Here is a 23,875-nt window from a genome sequence, read left to right as displayed (position 1 = left end):
GTGACAGTTTCCTTCTCTTTTTAAGGCTGAATAATATTCTATTGGATATATCTGCCCTACTTTTAAAAATTCATCATATGATGGATATTTAGGTTGCTTCTATATTTTATCTATTGTGAATAATGCTGCAATGAACATAGAACTGCACATATCTCTTCAAAATACTGGTATCAATTCTTCTGGATATACAGGTTGATTATCCTTTATCCAAAAGGCTTGAGATGCAGAAATGTTGGAAATTTTGGAGTTTTTCATAGACTTTGATCCTCTATAACCCCAAAATGCAAAACGTGAAATGCTCCAAAATCTCAAACTTTTTTTAAATATAAGGTTAGCACTTAAAAACTTTTTTGAGTTTTCTCAGGATTTTGGATTTTTAGATTAGAGATGTTCCACCTAATTAGAAGTGTAATTGCTAGATCATATGGTAGTTCTATTTTTAGTTTTTGAGAAACCCCCATACTGTTTTCTATAATGGCTATAGTTTTATTAAACAGTAACCACCACTTTGTAATTAATTTACTGGTTAGTTCATATAATTTGTGAGATTAAAAGACAAATTAATTCATAAAATAGTTAATTTATTAAACATTAATTCATAAAATAATTCTAACAAATTTTTAAACATGGAAAATGATCCATGTTTCTGTTAAAATAGACATTTGGGTGTTTACAGGTTTCTTTTGTCTTATATTTCTCTGTTCTGTATTTTTTTAGGAATTGGTATTCAGATAATTTTGCCCTTCAAACTTCTGCTTAATTCTCATTATATCTGCTTCATGCTTACTGGAGCCAGTTTAGAAGGTTTTTCCTCCTCCATTTACCAGGACTATATTCTGTGGTGGAACTTTCTTGTAATTTAATTAAAGTTTAAAGACATATGTTATGTGTTACTGATATTTCAGTTGAATGGGATTATAGGGCCCCTTTTTCCCCTCTCTTTCCTCCACATTATTGGACCTCTGCATTGGTAGGTATGCTATCCTACAGAGCTATATCCCAAATTCAGGGCTGAATTTTAAAAGTAGTAATATACATAATTACCACAAGGTGGTGCTAAATACCCACTTACTTGCAGTAACTGAAGGAACTGCAGAAACTTAAATTATTTCTTTTCTATTTTTTAATACTTTTTAGTTGCTGACCGATCTTTATTTTATTTATTTGTGTGCAGTGCTGAGAATCAAACCCAGTGAGTGGCTCACACATGCTAGGCAAGTGCTCTGCCACTGAGCCACAACCCCAGCCCAAATTATTTCTTTAAAATAGACAAATTATAAAGCCCCCTAAAGAAAGATATTCTAATACATTCACAGTACTGTTTTGTGTATGTGAAAGTTCACTCATAAAATGCTTAAAAGATAAGTAACTTAAAGGTTCTTCATGTATACTTTAGTTGTCTTTTCTTGTACTTTAAATAATTCCTCTTTTCTGATGAACCTATAGAACTAAGTGTTCCTTCTTACGTATTCATTTGTAGTACTGCAGAACATTTTTGGTAGTGTTATTTCCAGTGACATACATTATTATATAACACACAATATTATTTATGTGAAAGATTTGCCTTAAATTTGGATGATTTCATTATAACTTAGTTCCTGGAATCCAGATTTTCTGCTTTTTAAAGTTCTTTGTAGAGCAACTTTGGAAGTAGGGCAGTTTTGCTTGACAGAGGAGTACCTAAGGAGTATTCATTTTTGTCCAGATACCTTTGGCATGTCTAGACAGACTACTGTTAACAAGAAAAAACTAGAAAACCAAGTTTACTAATATATGCATGTGTCTTATCACTAACATTTCTTTTTTTTTGGGGGGGGGGGAGTACCAGGGATTGAACTCAGGGACACTTGACCACTGAGCCATATCTCCAGCCCTGTTTTGTATTTTATTTAGAGACAAAGTCTCATTGACTTACTTAGTGCCTCACTTTTGCAGAGGCTGACTTTGAACTTGAGATCCTCCTGCCTCAGCCTCCTGAGCTGCTAGGATTACAGGCATGAGCCACTGAGCCTGGCAACATTTCTTTCTTTGATAAACTCTTAGGAAGCATTTTTAGGCTAAATTTAATATTTCACTGTAGGTGAATTATGAAAATCTTAGGATATTTACTCATTATGTTGAAAGTGATTTACTTCAAAAGTTAGTTTATTTTATAGAATATGATCTCTATGTCAGTAACATAGCTTATTTTTAAATATTGCTTATTTCTAAATATTTTTAGGAAAGTACAAAACAGCTGATTTGGAGATATGTAGAGTGCTCTACATTGTTTTCACCCAAGTCTATATATAAGTGTATTTTTTTCTTATAAATTGGATACTATATTGTTTTAGAAATTCCTTTTTAGAATTAGGAAAAAATAAAATTTTTAAAGCCTGGATACTATAACTTATTATGCTATATTGTATAATAAAGAAATTGGAGCCATGTGATTTGAGAGATTATTCAGGATACACACAGAAGATTTGGGTTATACACTAGATTTCCATATTAATTACTTGGATGAGGAGATGTAAATTTTCTGTTAAGTGCAATAATCATCTTTTAGGGAATCAGAATAATAAATGAATATAAGTAACTTGCTACTTATACATGCCACATACACTTCCAGATACGCCAGATCAATTGATCTACCTACCTACCTACTTATATTTTGCTAGTGTTTTGTCATTTCCATAGTAAACTTCAGTGACTTGAAACAACACAGTTTTTTAATCTTACAGTTGTGTAATTGAGAAGCACAAAATGGCTCTCACTGAACTAAATATCTAAATGTTGATAGGGCTGTGTTTCTCTCTGGAGGCCCTCTGGGAGAAACTTCTTATTTCTTTCCGCTTCTAGAAGCTTCTTACATTCCTTGGCCAAAGGCCTCCTTCCTCCATGTTCAGATCCAATAATCTCATCATTATGATTTTGTTTTCATTTTATATCTCCTTTCTGTCTTCTTCCTCCTCCTCCTACTTTTAAAGACCTTATAATTATATTGGGCCAACTGTATAATTCAGGATAATTCCTATTTTAAGGTTAGCTGATTAGTAACATTAATTCCATCTACAATTTACATTGCCATGTAACCAGACATATTCACATATTCCAGGGATTAAGATACAAATGTCCTTGGAGACCATTTTGCCTACCATAAATATCAACTAAGAATGCTGAGATTACTGCTTATTTTAAGACTCTTTGGGTGTTTAAAACCCAAACTTTGTGAATCAGCCTTACATCAGATAAAAATATAAAATAGAATGGAAGCAAACTTTAGAAATTATATTAAATTCTATGTTTCTAATCATACTGAAATAATATTAGTGAGAAAAATCTTTATTTAATTTTAAGGCTTTTTTGTTTTTGTTTTTGTTATGTCATTTAATTTCTTAACTAATTTAATTACATGATAATGTTTAAATATACTTCACTTGCACTATTGTGCATATTTTTTTCTTTCTTTCTTTCTTTTGCTAGTTTCGATTTTATGTATTTTATTTATTTTATTTTTTGATAACTGGGGATCTAACTCAGGATCTAACTTTATCAATGAGCTACATCCCTGGCCCTTTTAAATTTTTTATTTTGAGACATGGTGTGACTACATTGCTAAGGATTTCACTACATTGCTGAGGCTGACCTCAAACTTTGATCCTCCTGTCTTAGCCTCCTGAGTCACTTGGATTACAGGTGTGTACCACCATGCCTAGCCTGGATTTGAATTTTTGAAAAGCTTAAACTTTTAACTTCAAATACACTAAGATTAATTAAATTATGTCAAGATAAATAATAAACTTAACACATTATAGTGTTGGTTTATAAGTAGGACAAAATAATACAACACCTTTGGAGAAGACAAAATCAAAATATAGATTGGAATTTTCTGAAATTCATACCGTTTTTTCAATTAGTAGGGCATACACCATCAATAAGGCTTATATATTTTGTGGTTGTATATAACATAGTTGTAAGAGTTGGTGCCAGTGAATTAAGTTTCAGATTCTGTCTGTAGTTAACTACATCAAAGTTTTTTGTTTTTTGTTTCTGTGGTGCTGGGGATTGAACCCAGGGCCTCGTGCATACAAGACAAGGACTCTACCAGCTGAGCTATTCCCCCTGCCCAACATGAAAGTTTTTGATGACGGACTTTTTTTTCATAATAGTGTCTGCAAGTATAAGCTAGGTCATGAAAGAACCTAGGAAAATATTGTGATTCAGTCCATGCAAATTAACAGTATTCAATGCTGTAATCGAATGAGTTATCAGGTTTTTTTTCTTTTTATAACGGATGATATTAAAAATAGTGCCAACAAAAAGATTACATGTATGGAGGGATATGTACCACAAATTCCTCATCAAAATTGTTTTTTCATTTTTTGAAAATGTAGGTATCATATTTAGTCAGCATCAGAATAAGTTTCCAAGTTTTATTTTATTTTTTTAATATTTATTCTTTAGTTATAGATGGACACAATATCTTTATTTTTATGTGGTGCTGAGGATTGGACCAAGTGCTTCACGCATGCTAGGCGAGTGCTCTACCTCTGAGCCACAACCCCAACCCCTCCAAGTTTTATTTTCTATGGCTTTAATAAATCATTTATTTTATTGGTTTTGCACTTATCTCTACAATACTTCTTCACAATTTTAGAAGTAGTTTCTGTATCTGATTTTTCCTTATATATAAAAGCATTTCTTTCTTAGAATTATTGCCATTTGACTTGGAAAGACCTACTTTATTATATCTTTTTTTTCTTTCATAATGTTGGAAGTTGAAGAGATTCTTGAACAAGCTGACTATCTGTACGAAAGTGGAGAAACAGAAAAACTTTATCAGTTGCTAATCCAATACAAAGAAAGGTAGGCATTATATGATAGGTATGGGTTTGAGGTTTCCTCAGAATTTTTGTTAATTAATGATCCTTGGTGCTTTAAATTTTGTGAATTATTGTAGCTTTTCTTCAATAATATTTCTTAGAGTTTATAGTAATTACTCAAAAGATGATGTGTTGATTTAGAAAAGATGGTTCTCTACTTATTCTAGTAGAATATTGAAATCTTTTTTGCCTTTTTATCCTGGACCTTACAAGATATCACTGAATATTTATCTCATATATCTATATTATATATTTCTCTTTTCTTTTAAAGTAATACCTTATTGGTATAAGATTTAAATGAATTCACTGGGATTTGAGATGATTATTGCCACCACTGAATAGAAACTATTTAGAGCACAGTTTTCCAAGGAGGAAAAAAAAAGACTCCTTCCTCAATTTCTAGTACTACATATTTAGTCATTTTACACTTTTTTTGTTGTTGTTGTTTTGGAGAGTGGAGGTAGAGGAAGACTCTTCCCTGTAAAATAAGTCAAATAAGGCTAACTGAAATTTCCAGATAATCAATCTTCCTCATCTCCTAAGCTAAAAATACTGAATAATTTTCAGCTTTCATAGATCCAAGAAAAGAACATTCTCCCCAAACCTGTCAATTTTACTTCCTAAGCATTTACAGAATCAACCTTCCCTTCTTCATTGTACCTGAAGTGGCTATTTAGGCATTGTATAGTCATTTTAGTGGTAACTTGCTATTTTTTTTTTTGTTGTTGTTGTTGTTTAAAAATGTATAAAGTAGGTGTAAAGGTAGACTTTTAACAGAAAGGTTTAAGATTAATTTTAAAAAAATGTTGTTCATTGTGGCTATTATTAACTATTTCTTATTTTAAATAATTATATTTAAATGGCAGCTTTTCAAGGACTCCAGTACTTTTACTTAAAATAAGCCATGTATTATAGCAGGGCATTCTAACATGGGATTTATTTTGAGATTACAAAATATATTTACTCATTCATTAACGAATACCTACAGGTACGTGTGGGGTGCAAAGTTTTCTATTTGGGGCTACAGATTTGTTAGCATTTTTTTTTTAAGTGCATGATCCTGTTACAAAGTTCATATATCTTGTGGTACCATCTGAGCCAGTTAGTGAATTATGTAAAGCACATTGCCAGTGAGGTAAAAAGCTTCAATTTACATATTGCGTTTTGTAGGGAAAATGATTAAAGAATTGAAAATCAAAAGTATTTTCTGAGGAAGTCAGTATTTTTGACATTATAGATGAATTAATATTTATGAATAAAACTAGACATTTTTATAGGAAGTTTTAGTAAATAAAGGTTTTAAAGAAAGAAAATAATAAATTTAGCGTTATTAAGACTGGCTTTTGATATCATATTGCTTGCTATATTCTAGCCAGGCTGAAAGACCATTTGTTAGTGATGTGACCTTTGGTAATTTTTAAGTGCATTAAAATGGTGGTTTTATATTTTACTTCAAATTAAGTGAAGATGCAGAGGTACTGTGGCGATTGGCTCGGGCATCACGTGATATTGCTCAGCTTAGCAGGACTTCAGAAGAGGAGAAAAAGCTTTATGTGTATGAAGCCCTAGAGTATGCAAAAAGAGCGCTAGAAAAAAATGAATCAAGTTTTGCTGCTCATAAGGTAAGTGGTTATCATGTAGGTGCATTGTTTATACTTATTAAATAAGTAGTGAAGACATTTATTTTTGTCTATTTTGTAACTTTTTCAAAAAGTAGTACTTTTTAATGGTTTCTATCTTTTAATATTTGTTGAGACTTGATTTATGGCCTGACCTGACATATCATTTATCATGTGTGTTTGAGAATATGATTCTGCTATTGTGTTGAATGTTTTCAAGATATATGTTAGTGTTCAAATTTTCTTTCTTTGCTGTTTTTCTATCTAGTATTTCTATTCTCTTTTGGAAGTGGTTTGAAGTCTCCAACTATTATAGTTGAATTGTCTGAGTTTTTGCTTTATATATTTTGTTGTACTTTCTTGATAATGTCCTTTTTTTCCACTAACTTTTGTTATAAAATCTATTTTGTCTGGTATTTGTGTAGTCACTCCTGCTTTTTCTAGCACTGTCTTCCTGAAGCATCATTTTGTATTCTTTTACCTTCAGCCTGTTTCTTTGAATCTGAAGTGTCCTGAAAAGTACATTGATTTATGTTTTTAATATGTTCTGCAAATTTCTGATATCTAATTAAGAGAGATTAAGCTATTTGTATGTAAAAAATTGATGATGCCATTTTGCTATTTGTTTTTTATTTGTTGTGTCTTTTTGTTTCTCAGTTCTTCCCTTAGTATCCTTTTTGGGTATTAAATAGATTTTCCTCTTTTGTTTTTCTTTCTTTTAGTGTACCATTTTAATTCCCTTTTGTTTTCTTTTATTGTATATTTTTAGTTATTTTCTTAGTGGTTGTCCTGAGAATTACTGTCATAGTTCATAATAATGTAGTCATTGGACGTCAATTTAATTTCAGTATTATACAAAACTTTGCTCTTATCTCTGCTTCTTCTCCCTTACTTTGACTCAATTGGTTTGCACCTTGATCTTGGACTTTCTAACCTCCATAATTGAAAAATAAATTCATAACTTTCTTCCTTCTTCTCTCCCTACTTTCCTTCCTTCCTTACTTCCCTTTGTAGTATTAGGGATTGAATCTAGGGTCTCATACATGCTAGTCAAGCACTTTACCACTGAGCTACATCCTCACCCCTTTTTTAAATCTAAGTTGTCCAGGCTGGCCTCAAACTGTGTCTATCTTGCCTCAGCCTCCCAACTACTTGTGATTACAGGTGTGCATCATCAGACCTGGCTAAATTTCTGTTGTTTAATTTACTCAACCTATACTATTTTGTTATGGTAATCCTTGCAGACTTTAGATAGGTGTTCATGATTTCTGGTAAAAAAAAAAAAATCAACTGTTAATCATACTTAGTACATGAGTCATACATGATGAGTCACTTCATTCTTGTTGCTTTCAGGATTCTTCTATTTTTAATAGAAAATAGAAGAATTGATTGTTGTGCCTTGATTATGATGTAACTACCTGTGGATCTCTGAATTTGTCTTATAGTTGAATTTTCAGATATTCTGTTTCTGTTCTCTACTGGGATCTATTGTGCATATTTAGATGTGCTTAATATTATCCCACAGTTCTCCGAGACTATATTAATTTTTCTTCATTCATTTTTTTCCTTCTGTTGATTAGGCTGGATAATCTCAACTGACCTATCTTCACATTAGCTGATCTTTCCTTCTGCCTGTTTAACTCTCTTGAGCACTCTAGTGAGTTTTCATTTCAGTTACAGTGCTTTTAACTTACATTTGTTTGGTTCCTTTCTATAATTTCATTTTATTCATTGTGTCTATTTAGTGAGATATTGTTCTCATATTTTCTTCAGTTCTTTTTCAGGTTGAAATTCATAGAAAGTATGTCTAGGAAACTTGCCCATTGATTGTGATGTTAGCTATGGGCTTGTTTTATTATGTCCAGGGCATTTCTTCTGTAACAGATTTGTTTACAGAGTTTTTAGCAGGAAGGAATGCTGAATTTTACAAATGTCTTTTCTGCATCTGTCAATGATATTTTTGTTCTTTTTTAAAAATATTTTTAAGTTGTCAACAGATCTTTATTTTATTTATTTATATGTGTTGCTGAGAATCGAACCCAGTGCCTCACACATGCTAGGCAAGCACTCTACTACTGAGCTACAATCCTAGCCTCTTCTTTTTGTTCTTAACTCTGCTGATGTGTGGTGTCACATTCATTGGTTTGTGTATATTGAACTGTTCTTGCATCCCTGGAATAAATCCCACTTTATCATGGGAAATAATCTTTTTAATATGCTAATGGATTTGATTTACTAGTGTTTTTTCCTTGAGGATTTTTGCACATGTGTCCATCCGGAATATTGGCCTATAACTTTTTTATGTTGTGTTCTTGTTTGGTATCGAGAGCTTAGTGCATAAAGCATTTATATCTATGTAATATATGTATATATATATAAAGACTACAAAGCAAAAATAATAATAATGACTGCATTAATATGTTAAGAGACACTGGATTTCACCATGGCAGACCCAGTATTGGCTTCCAACTTTAAAAGCCTGGTCTTAATTACCTATTCACTCTCCCCCCCCATCCCCCCCCCACCCCAACTGCCAAGCAGGTTTCTCTCCATGCTGTGTTGCCTGAAGTTGTGTGAAGGACGACGACACAGGCACATCTTTCCTTTCTTCCTTCTTCAGTGCATCTTATTATTATGTTACAACCATGAACTATGGTCTCTCACTTGGTTTCCCTAGCTCTTGTGAAGGTAGTTCTGTGCATCAATAGCTATTCAAATTGATATTTCTGTGGGCAGATGATCTCTGGAGGGTCTTCTTCCACTGCTATCATGTTCTGCCTCTTATAGGTGGTTTTTGGTTCTTTTCCTCTGACTCCTTCTTTTCTAGGATTCAACTATACTTATATTTGTTCACATAAAATTGTTCAAAAATTCACCAATTTGTTCTTTGTTTCTTTGTTTATTTGCTGCTTTCTTTTTTTCAACTTTATTGCCTCTCAGTGTCCCATTTGGGTTAGTTTTGTTTTCAAGTTCAATAATCTTTTCTAAAATGACTTATCTGATTTTAGTATCTTACTTTTACTTAGTAAACATTTTTGCCTTTCCTCCAGCTTCTTAATATATGAAACCAAAGTTATAATAAGTACTTTAATGTTTTGGTTTATCAGTTTTATCTTTTGTCATTTATGGGTCATTTTTCAATTTTTTTTCCTCACTAGTCTTGTTTTCCTTCTTCTTTGAGGAATTTACTAGTAATTTTTGATTAATGCTTGGTGCCAGATATTGTGAATTTTACTTTGTTAGTGCTAAATATGTTTATATTGCTAAATATGTTCTCCAAGGTGTATTCTGGAACATGCTTGTGTTATGCAGAAATAATTAGATCCTTTTAGATGTTGCCTTAAGGCTTGTTAGGTAGGACTAGAACCTAAGAGAAACTATTATATTTGATCTATATTAATTTTTTCCACAACTGATATTCCCAGCCCTAAGGGAACCTGGGCTTCTAATACTTTTGGGGGATTCTTCTCCCATTCTTGGATAGTTTATTCACAAGCAGGTCCTGATGTTAATTATGCCAAGTAGTCACAGGTACCTTCTACAGTTTGAGTTGTAGCCCAGGGCACCTTCCTATTCTATCCTGCAAACTATAGCAGTTGGGGTGGGGGTTGGGGGGTCCCCAGACTTTCACTGTTATCTCCTCAAAGTAGGGAAACTGTCAGGCTTTATAAGTTTTTACCCGCTTGGAGCTATAACTTGGAAATCTTCTCTAGGCAGTAAAATGGAGCAGTCATAGCTAACCTTGTTTTTTGTTGTTGTTTTTGTTTTGTTTTAATCTCTCAGGTGTTACAGTTGCCTGATATACAATATATTTAAAAGTCTTTTTTTTTTAAGTGTTTCAGGCAGGAGGGTAAGTCTATTGTCCCTTCATTCCTAGACTATCTATTGGAAATAAAACTTTAAGATGTGTGTGTGTGTGTGTGTGTGTGTGTGTGTGTGTGTATAGTAGATGCACACAATACCTTTATTTTGTGTATCTTTATGTGGTGCTGAGGATCGAACCCAAGGTCTCACACATGCTAGAGGAACGCTCTACTGCTGAGCCACAGCCCCAGCCCTGAAATAAAACTTCTTTAAAAATGCAAACTCATTACAGTGGACATTTTAGAAAATGAAAAAAAGTACAAATGTGGAAATAAAAATTACCAATGATATCATACTTTCAGTTCTTGCTAGTATGACTACTAATAAACAGAAATGCCAATCTAGTCAAGTGTGAAAATTAGGAATCATCCATAAGTTTTCATTTGCTTTGTATTTAGGTTATGGTTGAATGTATAGGAAATGATTTGTGTGTGTGTGTGTATGTGTGTGTGTGTGTGCATATATGTGTGTGTTGCTGGGGATCGAACCCAGGGCCTTGTACTAGGTATATGCTTGACCACTGAGCTAGACACCCCCCCACCCCCTTGATAAGAGGTGATTTTATTCAGAGCCACACATGTGGGAAGAGGTTAAAGCACTGAGTTTGAAGTCCTGTGGGACACTTGTAGTCAACTCGATTTCTGCAACTGGATAACTATCAATTGTAACTATAGGGACAATATCAAAATTGACAATTGTGGCCGTTCCTAGTGTAACAATCCAGACGTTGGAGGAAAGACAAATCCCAAAAAGAGTATGACAAGATATAACAACAGTGATTCAATTACAAGTTTTTTTAAATGTATTACTCAGACCGTAGACATGATTCATTGTCTCCTCATTGTATTGGCAATTTTCTTAAATAATTCACTACTTTCTGTCTTGAATTATACTTTCCTAGACACATATCTAATCCCTCAAATCCTCTTTTCTTTGTATATTCTACTATAGTTAATACAGTGCTCAATATATTTTTGTTAAATGAGAATGACCTTGAGGAATAAATTTTAATTTTTTCTTTATTGAATTGACTGTTAGAGAGTATGATTCTCACACCTTTTTCTCCCCTACTTTCAGTGGTATGCAATCTGCATTAGTGATGTTGGAGATTATGAAGGCATCAAGGTTAAAATTGCAAATGCCTACATTATCAAGGAGCATTTTGAGGTACTGACGAATTACTCAAGTTCATGAATTTAAAAAGTATTTTTCTGAATAGATTTATGTGTTATCAATTACATTATGTAGCAAACCATCTAAAACTTAATGTCCTAAAATTGGGTATTTATGAGTTACATACTCATATTTCCAGCTATGTGGGGAGGCTGAGGGATGAAATCACCTGAGCCTAAGCGAGGACCAGCCTAGGCAAACAACCAGACCCTATCTTGAAAGAAAGGGAGAAATAAGAAAGAAAATTTAGTGGTCCAGAGCAATTGACAGTTTCTTTCATAGAATTCTGTGATTTAAAAATTGAGAGTACTGTGGTGCTTCTGCCTTGCTTTAGTATGGCTAAGGTCATTTAGATGACAGTAGTCACCTGGAGCCTCAGCTGGGACTAGAATGTTTAAGATGTCCTCTCATATTTGAGAGTGCCTGTCCACTTGTCTTTTTATCATGGTGTATCCTAAGCTGCTTCTTTTTTTTTTTTTTTTTTTTTGGTTGTTGTTGTTGGTGGTGGTGGTGGTGCTGGGGATTGAACCCAGGGCCTTGTGCATGCAAGGCAAGCACTCTACTAACTGAGCTATATCCTCAGCCCTAACCTAAGCTTCTTTATTGAATGGTAACTGGCTTTCAGGAATGAGCATTCCAACTGAAAGTTCCAGTGTACAAACCTATTAAATTTCTGTTTGCATTACACTTGACTTTTTGTCAACCTAAAACAAGTGACAAGGCCAAGCACAGTTTCTGAGGAAAGGAACTAGTCACAAAAGGTCCTGAATACCTGAAAGCATGATCTAATGTAATAGTCTATCACAACTGACATACCATTCCCAATGGTAAGCATTGTATTTAAAGATTATGCTCTATGTGTATATTATGCATGTATTTTAATAGTTTCCCTAAAGTTAATACACTTATTTTTAGTAAGCTTTTCCTTTGACAAAAATTATGTATGAGTTTGTATATTTCATAACATATACACAAGACTTGTTATCCTAAATAAATTTAATACAGAATTTTAGCATATTAGTTTCTTTTGTGTTATTGTAAATCACCTAAAAAAATACAAGAGAAAAACAAGGAATAGAAACAAAGGGATAGTGCTGGATATGCTATCTAATTGTTCTTTAGAATTTTATGGTTATAGTCTCAATTCCTAGTTTATATAACTACTAGTAAAAAGTAACATTGAACTGGATGGAGTCAGGAAACTTAGATTCTGGTTCAGGCATCAATAGTTAATAATTTGCATTTTAGAATTTAATCATTTATTTGTTTGATATTTGAAGATATAATTGGCAGCAGGTTTTTTTCTCTCTTAGTGGTATGTAAGATAATGATGTAACTTACTATTTTGAATATTTAGTATTAAATACACTAATCTCAGTGGAATTAGATAAGTTATTTAATTACTTTCTGCCTCAGGACATAGAAATACATGATTCAACTTTCAATGTAGGTAAAGAGAGATTGCAGAGAATATTTTAGGTATTTTTATTTTATATTTACTGTTTTTTTCTTTTTCTTTTCTTTTCCTCTGATATTGGGATTGAACCCAGGGTTACTCTCCCACTGAGCTACATCCCTGACCCCCTTTTTTTGTATTTTGAGACAGGGTCTCTAAGTTCCTGAAGCTTGTGGTTCCTCCCTTAGCCTTTCATGTGGCTGGAATAACAAGCATGCACCATTGCACCCAGCATAATACTTTTAACTTTAAAAAATGAAAAAAGAAAATAGCAAAGGGATTGTGGGTTGTGTAGCTCAGTGGTAGGCCACTTAACCTAGTATGTGCAAGGTAATCAGGCCTTAGGAAAAAATGGGCTTGATTGTTTTGAGGCTTCATTAATGGTTTCTCTTCTGTGCTGTTATGAGCTTTGAATTCCATCTCCAGCACTGGGGACTCGGGGTGGGGGTGGCTTAAAAAAAAGCGGGGGGGGGGAGGTAAAGATTTAAACAAACAAAAAACTAAAGGGCTGGAGATGTAGCTCAGTGGTAAAACGCCTGCCTAGAATGCATTGAGGCTCTGGGTTCAGTCCCCAGTACCACAAAACCAATTAATGTTTTGTATAAACTCTCATATTTTAAAGTATGAAAAAGATAATATTTAGTTATTTAGTATTCACATACTAAAATGATCATTTATACTACTTATTGCTATTTTGGATTCCATTATTATATCTAAAATAGCAAGAAAATAACATTTTTGGAGTTTTTGAAAGACACACTAATGGCAGGAAAAGATTATAAAATGATTTCTTAAAAATAGCTCCCCTCAACACCTCCCATAAGAGAATTAAATCCAAATGCCATAAGGCATGCATTGTGTGTGCTTATTTTTTCCCAGGCGTCTAGAATGGCATTAGGAGAATGGAAAAAATAATTACTCATATCATGTTTTGTTTTAGGAATTAATTTTCTAACAGAACTCTAGTTGGGAAATGCTCTTAGAGACTAACTTATTTATAAATACTATAAAATAGTTTTGGTATTAATTATACCACTGTATTGAAGAAGTAAATGTTAAGAAACTGTTGATTCTTACTCACATTACTAAAGGAAGGTTTCTGCCAAGTCATTGGTTTGCATTATTCTAGCAATTGGCTCCACTACTACTGCTGGATATTATATTATGAAAAGTGAAAACAATGATGGTGTTGATAGAAGATATCACTGTACTAAACACCTCCTGTTACTTTACTGGCTAATTTAATTTTCACCACATCCCTATGAAAGGTGGTTTCTTTTTTTGTTTTTTGTGCTCTGTATCAAGCTCAGGGACTCTTGCATGGTAGGCAAGGAACAGCTCTACCACTTAGATATACCTACCCAGGCAGTTTGTTTTTTTATGAAAGAGAAAACCCAGCCACAGAATGTAGAACTTGATGAAGTTAATCAGTTAGGCGTCATTTAGCAGTCTGACTTCTGAACCTCTACTCTTTTTTTTAAATATTTTTTAAAATTTATTTCTTAGTTTTAGGTGGACACAATATCTTTATTTTATTTTTATGTGGTGCTGAGGATTGAACCCAGTGCCCCATGCATGCTAGGCGAGCACTCTACCACTGAGCCACAACCCCAGCCCCTGAAACTCTACTCTTAACCATTACAATTATTATCACCAAACCAAAAGTAAAAATGTAAGTTTATAGAAAAGCATGAACTAAGGAGTCTTAATTTTTTAAAAAAAGTCTTTATTTTAAAATTAGGTTCAATATTAATCTGTGAGGTTTTCAGCATAGTGGTGGCTAAAAAGTGGAATAATTTTTTTTTAAGTTATTCTCTAGTTTATACTTTACAGTAATTGACATTGTAGTAGATATTGGGAAGATTTTATCAATATATCATTAATATTATACATAATTATTCTGTTAATATATTTTATGAATAAATAATAATAAATTTTCCTCAAGGGAAGATAAACTCTGCATATAGGAAACATTCAAAATTATGTACTTTCAGTTCTTCTTTTTGAAAGGATGCTTTTTATTCAGTATTCATTTAGGATTTGCTATAAAAGGATGTCTTTATTATAATTATTTTTTTTAATCTAGAAGAGGAAAAGCATTGAGAGCTGTAGATTATTACAATTTTTAGAATTAGATTAATTTGTATATTTTGTTGGTTTTCTCATAATAGATCCTACTATCAGTTTATGAACCTTAAAAATAGTAACTTTAGTACAAGTCATTAATAGTGTATTAGAACACATTTTAATCATTTAAAGAATGAGGAGGGAGAAGGTGTTGACTAATAGAAGAATAAAAATACAGGGTTGCAGTTTTGTTTTTGTTTTTAAATCATGGCTTCTTCAGTATAGTAAGGTGTTTACTGGTTTTTAGAAAAAAATATGGTTGATTTTCTCATTTCTTGATAGAAAGCAATTGAACTGAATCCTAAAGATGCCACCTCAGTTCACCTGATGGGTATTTGGTAAGCAATCTTTTTTAATGTTTCAGTGCTATTTACCACTATTGTAATTCATATTTAGCATATACAAAAACAAGATATAAAACATTTTAAAACATTCAGCAGAGTTCAGAATATTAAATCCATGTATTGTTAAAACAGACTAAATTTGATTATGATCATGTTAAACATTGCTAATCAAGTCACTTAGAAGCATGTACTTAGACTAAAAATGATCTTAAAACTCTTTGTAGACCTCTAAATTCCCTTTCTTGGGAAAGACTATTCTTGGGAAATTCACTATGTTAAATGGTGATTGAATTAATCTTAACTACATTGTTATAGTAGGATACCTTAAGAGAGTCTTTGCATCTTCAAAATATCTTAAATATAGTCTTGATTAATCTGGGAAACACTATAATCTTTCTTTCCATTTCAGTGTGATCTTGTGTCCAATATGGGTTATTATTTCACTGATATGAGGGTACACCAATATGTTAAATATTTGTTGGCTCTGGTATATAGCTGACATTTATGGTATATAGAGTCTATAGAGATGACAGGTTAGCCACTGTTTCCTTTGGATATAGTGTGCAGAGTTAAATATTTGTTTTTATTATCAACTGAAAAGGTAGGGCTACAGATGTTGCCCAGTGGTAGAGTGCTTGTCTGGCATGCATGAAGCCTGGGGTTTGATTCCCAGCATGGGGGAAAAAAATTCTTTAAAAGGGATAACAATGTAAATAGTCCTATATCAGACTCTTCTAAAATAGAAGTAAGTATTTTCCAGGATGAAGGACATATTAAACTACCAAGGATTAATGAGAGAGGTACACTCACTTATTAAGCAAACATGAGATATAGTCTCTGCCTCAAGAAATTTAGACCTTAGTCAAAGATCTAAAACTTCTCCCCGCCTCCACTTTTATCAGAAAGTTGTAAAGGTCAGTCGTTTGCTTCACCCCTTTAAAAGAGGATTTAAATTGTTGGTTGTTATTGTTGTTCATGCATATCATGTTTTGTAATTTTTCTTGGGTAAGTTTTTTAACTCCTTTGAATTTTCTTAATTTGTAAAAAGGAGTAAGGATCCTGTCTCATTTGTTATAAGGAATAGATGAGAGAGGTAAACATTTAGCCTACTATCTGGAACAAAATGAATACTCAGTGGTAGTGATACATTGTACCATCATTACTTATACTATTGCTTACTTTTTATATTTAATTATAAAATATACCCTAATTAATGGATCAGGTCAATCCTAGATAATTTAGTATGAATATTAACCAACTGGATATCATGTAAAATACAAAATGATTAAAGGTATAATAATTTTTTTTTTATAATACTGTTGATGTTTAGTTCTTTTTAAGTAAAAAAAAATACAATTTGAATGTGTAATGCTATTTTATTTCCCTTAGGTGCTATACATTTGCTGAAATGCCTTGGTATCAAAGAAGAATTGCTAAAATGCTGTTTGCAACTCCTCCTAGTTCCACTTATGAGGAGGTAGTATGATGTCCTTTGTTAAGTTAGTACCTATTTCTTAACTAAAGCACCATTCTACAGTGTCCACACACATGGAGATCTTATTCAGTGAGGGACTTGAGCAAGTTTCTAAAGGCTTATACTTATTATTCATGACTGGTGAGTGCTTTTTTCCCCCTTTTAGGCAAGCAACTGATAATTCTAGTATATTGTCAGCTAAAATAGTTCATGGCTGAAATCTGCCTTGATTTTCTATTTGAAAGCTATACCATATAAAAGTCAAAAAATAGAAGAAATATAGCAGCTGTTACCTGGCTTGTATTCTGTACAACAACAGAGTCATTTAGGAAAATAGATATCATGTTTGAATTGATAAGAATAATAATTATAACTTTTTATAAAAGAGTATGAAAGCCTCATATTCTATTTTCAAGGCCTTTTGCTTTTCCTGTTAAAATGTGAAAGGGATACTAGGTAAACATCCTTCTATTTTTGCTTTTGCTTGGTGCTAAGGATTGAACCTAGGAACTTGTGTGTGCTAAGTGGGTACTATACCCCTAAACTACATACACTCCCAGCCCTGTGAAAACATCTTGAGTTAAGCAAAAATTTCAGTATGAAGAAATAGGCAGTTGGAAAGTTCTTCTAGTACTTGTCTCTTAGGAGGTTGTTTTGGTTGTTATTTCATTTTTTTGTTTGTTTTCTTTTTACTCTTGGGACCAATTTATAGTATAAATTTGTTGTAAAGAATATTTAAATGTATAGCTAGAATACAGCTGGGAAATATTATTACTAAAAAGAATACATTGTTAGGAAAAATATATACAGTCAGCTCTACTATAACAAATTTTTATGTTTCTAAGAAACAAAATGTCTTGGATAATGCATTATAGGTTTTTTGTCTTCGTTCTTTTTATTTTTTTGAGACCAGGTCTCACTGTGATGCCTACGCTGGCCTTAAAAATTGAGTTCCTCCTGCCTCAGCCTCCTACGTATGTAGAATTACAGGAGTATACCAGTGTGCTTGCCTTAAATAATGCACTGTAGAAATAGTAGTTTAAGTGGGACAAAAGGATTAGCAGAGAATTTCAGATTCACAGTGGGCTTTTTAAAAAAGTCACTTGGGGGCTGGAGTTGTGGCTCAGCAGTAGAGCGCTCATCTCGTACACGCGAGACCCTGGGTTCCATCCTCAGCACCACATAAAAAATAAATGAATGAAATAAAGGTATTGTGCCCAACTACAACTAAAAAATAAATATTTTTTTAAAAAAGTCACTGGTATGGGAGTTGGGAGTGTGGCTTAACGATAAACACATACCTAGCACAAGCAAGACCCCAGATTTTTCCCCAGCACCATAAAAACAAAATCCAAACAAACCAATTACACTGGTGAAACCTATTATTGCTCAGTACCTTCATCTTTTGATTTTGAAATGGTTTTTACTAGAAGTCACTGGTAGGACTGCTAGGGTCAAAAAGCCAAGTAACGATGATGGATTTTCTTCTGTGCATGATAATTTGGTCAAAATTCTCAAGAGCAACTATATTATTACTAGAAGTGGTCCACATATGCTAATTCTCTGATGATTTAATAGTATTGTGTTCAGTTTGTCTATGTTAATCTCACTGTTGAAGAATAAGATCGTTATTTTAAGGTAATTTACTTCCTGACTTATATTTAGTATCGGAATAGATTATTGAGAAAATGCTTTTTAAAAATATTTGGTCTACTTTAATCCTTTTTCTTTTCTTTTCTTTTTTTTTTTTTTTTTTTTTTTTTTTTGGACTTGTGGTTTCAACAGGCCTTGGGCTACTTTCATAGGGCAGAACAAGGTAACATTTTTTAATTTCACATTTTACTATAATTAAAATTGTATGAATGCTAAATATGTAATAGGGATTTTAAAAAGAAAGATAAGTTATTCATTCTGTTATACTATTTTTTGCACAAGACATAAAACAAATTTTAAAGTTTTTTTGTTTGTTTGTTTTTGGTACAATGGATTGAACCCAGAGGCATTTAACCACTGAGCCCCCTACCCAGCCCTTTTTATTTTTTATTTTGAGATGGTCTCACTAAGTTGCTGAGGCTGGCCTTGAACCTGGAATCCTTTTGCCTCAGCCCCTCAAGTCACTGAGATTACAGGCATTCGACGTTGCATCCAGCCCTTTTTGCTTTTTTACTTCAAGATATCATCTTGCTAAATTGCTGAAGTTGGCCTATAATTTGTGATACTCCTGTCTGTCTCCTGAATTTCTGATATTACAGGTGTGCACTATAATGCCTGGCTAAATTTTTGAAGTCCTTAGTTAATGAAGCTCACCTGAAAAAGAAATTGTCACTACTGGGAGGGAAAAGGAAAGCACTATTTGTGGCTTCAGAACACTAGCTGCTTGCTACCTTCCAAACCACAGTGGTTTCTGACATTGCTTCCTGGCCTCAAAGAACTCCAGAGGAAGTTTTGAAACAAGCTGTTCTGTTTTCAAGAGCCAGCTGACTTTGGGGTTGTCTTTTGGGGCCAGATGGGGAATAGTTTACGAACGATGTTTCAACTGAAGCTTCTGTTTCTATAAGCTATTGCTGGGTATTATGCTGAGCCTTTTTATTTATTTTTTTTTAATTTCTGTGTATACTGTATTTTTGTAAGCATTTTGCAAAGTGATTTTGTTTGTGTGCAAGAAAAAAAACTGTTGGGCAATTTCTATTACAAGGATCTGATTTCATTTTGAAAGTCAGGTTTATCTTGAAATTTTTGTATTTTGGTTATGATTACTGGTTTGGGACATCTAATTTTCTCAAACAAAAAGAGAAAAATACCACCACTGAATTTAGAGCTGTAATTCAGGAATGGTTCTTAATGTAATTCAGCCTTCCATTTGAGAGGATGCCTAGATAGGTTAAGTATTTTATTTGATATTATACAGTTAAATTAGACACACTTAAATGGGAATTCTGGTTTTAAACCAGGCTGATTTTGTTGAGTTGCAGAATATTCTTTGTGAAAAAGTGTTTCTTGTTTTTTTATTTTGAAAAACTCACTAGCCTTACTGCTACAAGCCAATCCTACAAATTTATCCTTTTTAATACAAACAACATGAAAGTAAGGGATGTAAGTGTAAGTTGACTATAAATACACTATAAAAAGCAATGTAAATATATTTCTATAAAATTTGATCAGAAGATTCAGAAAACAGTGTTTATTAAGTTTGAGATTCTACACATGTACTTGTTCAAATGTTTCATCATTATAGGTTTTTAAAAAACATTTTCTAAAAATTACATTTGAGGGGCTGGGGCATGTGGCTCAGTGGCAGAGTGATTGCCTAGCACGAGTGAGGCACTGGGTTCAATCCTCAACACCACATAAAAAATAAATAAAATAAAGGTATTATATCTATTTACAACTAAAAAAATTTTTTTAATTACATTTGAAAATGTTAATTATCTATGATTCTTACTTTTTCATTTGAAAATAATCAGGTCATCAATACAATTGTTTTTTTTTTTTTGATCCCAGTGTCTCACACATGCCAGGCAAGTGCTCTACTTCTGAGCCACAGCCCCAACCCCACAATTGTGAGTTTTTCAAAAGTATTTAAGCAGTGTAATAAGTTTCTCAAATTTGGATTCCTGTACACTGATAATTCTTGTCTTTTTTTTAAATGTTCTCTTTTTAAAAATATATATATTTTTAGTTGTTGATGGACCTTTATTTTATTAACTCATTTATATGGTGTGCTGAGAATTGAACCCAGTGCCTCACACATGCTAGGCAAGCACTCTACCACTGAGCCACAACCCCAGCCTAATTCTTCTTTTCTTCAAATTGAAAAAGTTATCACAAATTCCGTCAGCCAAGAATGCATTCCACTTTTTCTGTTAAAATCCTGTTCATCCTCCGAATCAGCTCGGGTATAATCTCTCAGATTAATTGCTTTTTTCCTTTGATTTTCTGTAGCACTTTGTTTTTGTGGTGCTAGGGATTGAACCCAGGGTCTTATGCTTGTGAGGGAAGGACACTACCAACTGAGCTATATCCTCAGCCCTTCTGTGTAGCATTTTGATCTTTAACTGGTAAAGCAGTTCTTCATTCTTACATAATGTGTTCATTTTTCACCTTTACATTGTAAATTCCAAAGGAAGAGAAACTTTAATTCTATTTCTATAGCTAAGTATAGCTGCCAGTCAGAAAAGGCTGATCAAATTTACATATCATGATTTCATTCACTGATTACTAAATGTCCTAAATATGTTATTTTCCATGTTCTAAGCACTTGGGAAAAGACATTTAAAAAGAAAATTGCTGTTATTATTATATGTCAGAAGCTTCAGCTTCTCATCTGAAAATGGAGATACATACTTTATAAAATTGTTGTGAAAATGAGATATGGTCTGCAGTGTAGTACCTAGCGCATAGCAGACATTCAGTAAATCCTGATTATTTTACAGATACTTGTTTGAGATAGGAACAAGAGAATACTAGTTAGTCTAATCACTTATTGACCATAAAATTTTTATTAATTGTACCAAAAAATTAAACATTTAAAATAAAAGCAAGACTATTTATCTTGACCTAAGTGTATTTTTTCTTCTTACATACAGTGGATCCAAACTTCTACAGCAAAAACTTGCTTCTTTTAGGAAAGACATACTTGAAATTAAAGAACAAAAAGCTTGCTGCTTTCTGGCTAATGAAAGCCAAGGACTATCCAGCACACACAGAGGAAGATAAGCAGGTAAAATAGCTCTAATGTAGTAGTAGTAAGGTAGGTAGATTTTCGTTGAGGCATTGTTAAATAAGGGTGAATTAAGAACTTTAATTGTCTAAATGCAAACATTGTTGAAAACACAGTAGTATTCACTTCAAATGTGAATTTATTTACAGTATGTTCGTTTCTACATAGTAACTATTTAGGTACTATCACCAAATAAATGTTAGCGGTTGCTTTGTGCAATAAAGAATTACTATCTTTGACATACAGATCAAATACATTTTTACTACATAAGAGTCTAGGAATATGTACTAATGTGAAAGAATTCTCTCAAGTCTTATCCAATCATTCCTGTCAAGAAATTTTATTCTTAAAATCATCTATCCCAGTTTTTAGAAACTCTTAGAAATGAGTCTATTTCAATTTCACATTCTCTAAGCTGTACTGTTTGTTTATAATGTATTTTTCCATTCTAGGTACAAACAGAAGCTACTCAGTTGCTTACAGGTTTGTGAAAAGAAATGAGACCTTTCAGAGAAGAAAATACATGAAATACCCAATAAACGTTGCCTTTTCTTTTATTTATAAAGATAATGTTAATCATAACTGTTTTATGACTTTTCAGTTCTTCTAATGGCGTGACCATTTAACAGAATAAACTTACAAAACTCTAGGTTTCTTCACAAATAACAAGGTAAAAGTAGTAATTGCCATATTGTCCTAAGAGTGGTAGCAATAAATTTCCATGGCTCAGAGATTATTTTGTATCTTAGGACATCAGCGTTGTAAAATGGTATAAGATTTCTAAATACTAGGATGAGAAGGTATCAAGAAAAGAGTTTTGTGAAAGAGGTAGCATATAGGGGAGTGGATTTTCAAGTTGGATTTGATTTTCAGAGTTGCAATCTTACAGAGAAGGTGCACTAAAAGTCAAATGATTAGAATGTTTAGGGTTCTTGGTTTAAGGTAGTTAAGTGGTGTATCTTGGAGCCAACCTGTGTAATAGCCATGTTCAGATTTTCTCAAATATCTTATACTTTAAAAATGCCTAAAAAAAAGGGCTGGGGATGTGGCTCAAGCGGTAGCACGCTCGCCTGGCATGCGTGCGGCCCGGGTTCGATCCTCAGCACCACATACAAACAAAGATATTGTGTCCGCCGAAAACTAAAAAATAAATATTAAAAAAAAAATTCTCTCTCTAAAATAAATAAATAAATAAAAATGCCTAAAAATGTACTTTTCAAAACCAATACCAAAGGCCATACATTGCATTTGATTTGCTGCTTAGTTGCTTTTATTCTAGACCATTTCCCCAGTCTTTTTCTTCTCATAACATTGACGTTTTAGAGAAGACAATGCAGTTCTTATCAATGTTGGCTCAAATTGACCCAATTGGCCTCACTTTGAAAACTACTGTTCATTCTTATCTCAGGGACTCCATTTAATAATATATATTTTTCAGTCATTACCTGATTTTTATATTCATCCTGATTTTGTTTCATTTTCTTAGCTCTTTTCATTTGTTTTTCATATCCCTTATATTTTGATTTTTGTATATTCTTCTTCAGACACTTTATTTTTTTCACTTCTGAGATGCTTTTGTATTTTTTTCAGTTTTTCCCAGTTTTAATCCACAGTCATTTTACATCTTCATGTTTGTCCAGTTCTGAGTTTTTAAATTTCTAATTCAGGTTTTTTCCCCCATAATGGCAACTCAATTCATATTAACATATGGTGTTATTTTTAACATTAATTAATTAATATGGTGTTAATTTTAAAATTAATTAGAATTTTTTCTCCCTTCCATCTTTTTTTCCAGAGCTGGGGTCCTCATACTTGCTAATTATTTTTTCAATTTTCTCAATGACTTTGGATGTATTTTTCTTAGAGCGTGTGTATTTGTTAACAGCGACACTAGGAATTTGGGAGGGTTTGGGATAGTACAAGAATATCTGGGTAGAGTGTAGCTAATGGTAGAGCATGTACTTATCATGAACAAGACCCTGGGTCATTCCCTCCAGTGCACGCACGCGCACACACACACACACACACACCTGCAATAAATTGTTTTGTGAAATGGGGTATCTTTAACAAAGCCTTTTATGGATGGGAGCATATATATTCTGATACTTGATACAGCTTTCAAATAGATTTTTATTTTGAAAGAATTAATAGATTCATAATAGTACAAAGGAGACCTATGTACTCTTCTTCCAGTGGTATAGTTAAGATCCACTGTAGTTATAGATCTTAAATA

The 23,875-nt window shown here is 32.7% G+C and overlaps 1 protein-coding gene across 4 annotated transcripts in view; it reads left to right on the top strand.

The window, feature by feature from the left end:
* The window catches only part of RMDN1 (regulator of microtubule dynamics 1), a 33,015-nt gene extending 10,791 nt beyond the window's left edge, over positions 1-22,224 (top strand). For 2 of the 4 annotated variants that reach the window (XM_081265975.1, XM_081265977.1), the window contains 8 exons: positions 4,761-4,848; positions 6,328-6,487; positions 11,426-11,515; positions 15,387-15,442; positions 16,838-16,925; positions 18,708-18,738; positions 21,509-21,642; positions 22,095-22,224. In XM_081265975.1, the coding sequence (XP_081122101.1) occupies positions 4,761-4,848; positions 6,328-6,487; positions 11,426-11,515; positions 15,387-15,442; positions 16,838-16,925; positions 18,708-18,738; positions 21,509-21,642; positions 22,095-22,133 (686 nt within the window). In that variant the 3' untranslated portion in view covers positions 22,134-22,224. The remainder of the gene's footprint in view (positions 1-4,760; positions 4,849-6,327; positions 6,488-11,425; positions 11,516-15,386; positions 15,443-16,837; positions 16,926-18,707; positions 18,739-21,508; positions 21,643-22,094) is intronic. The other 2 variants (XR_014018764.1, XM_081265976.1) reach the window with 2 other exon arrangements.
* Positions 22,225-23,875: the final 1,651 nt, after the last annotated feature.

This window comes from Spermophilus citellus (genome assembly GCF_964194105.1).
Source record: "Spermophilus citellus genome assembly, chromosome: 14".
Lineage (NCBI taxonomy): Eukaryota > Metazoa > Chordata > Mammalia > Rodentia > Sciuridae > Spermophilus > Spermophilus citellus.
This window is presented reverse-complemented; position numbering and strand designations above follow the sequence as displayed.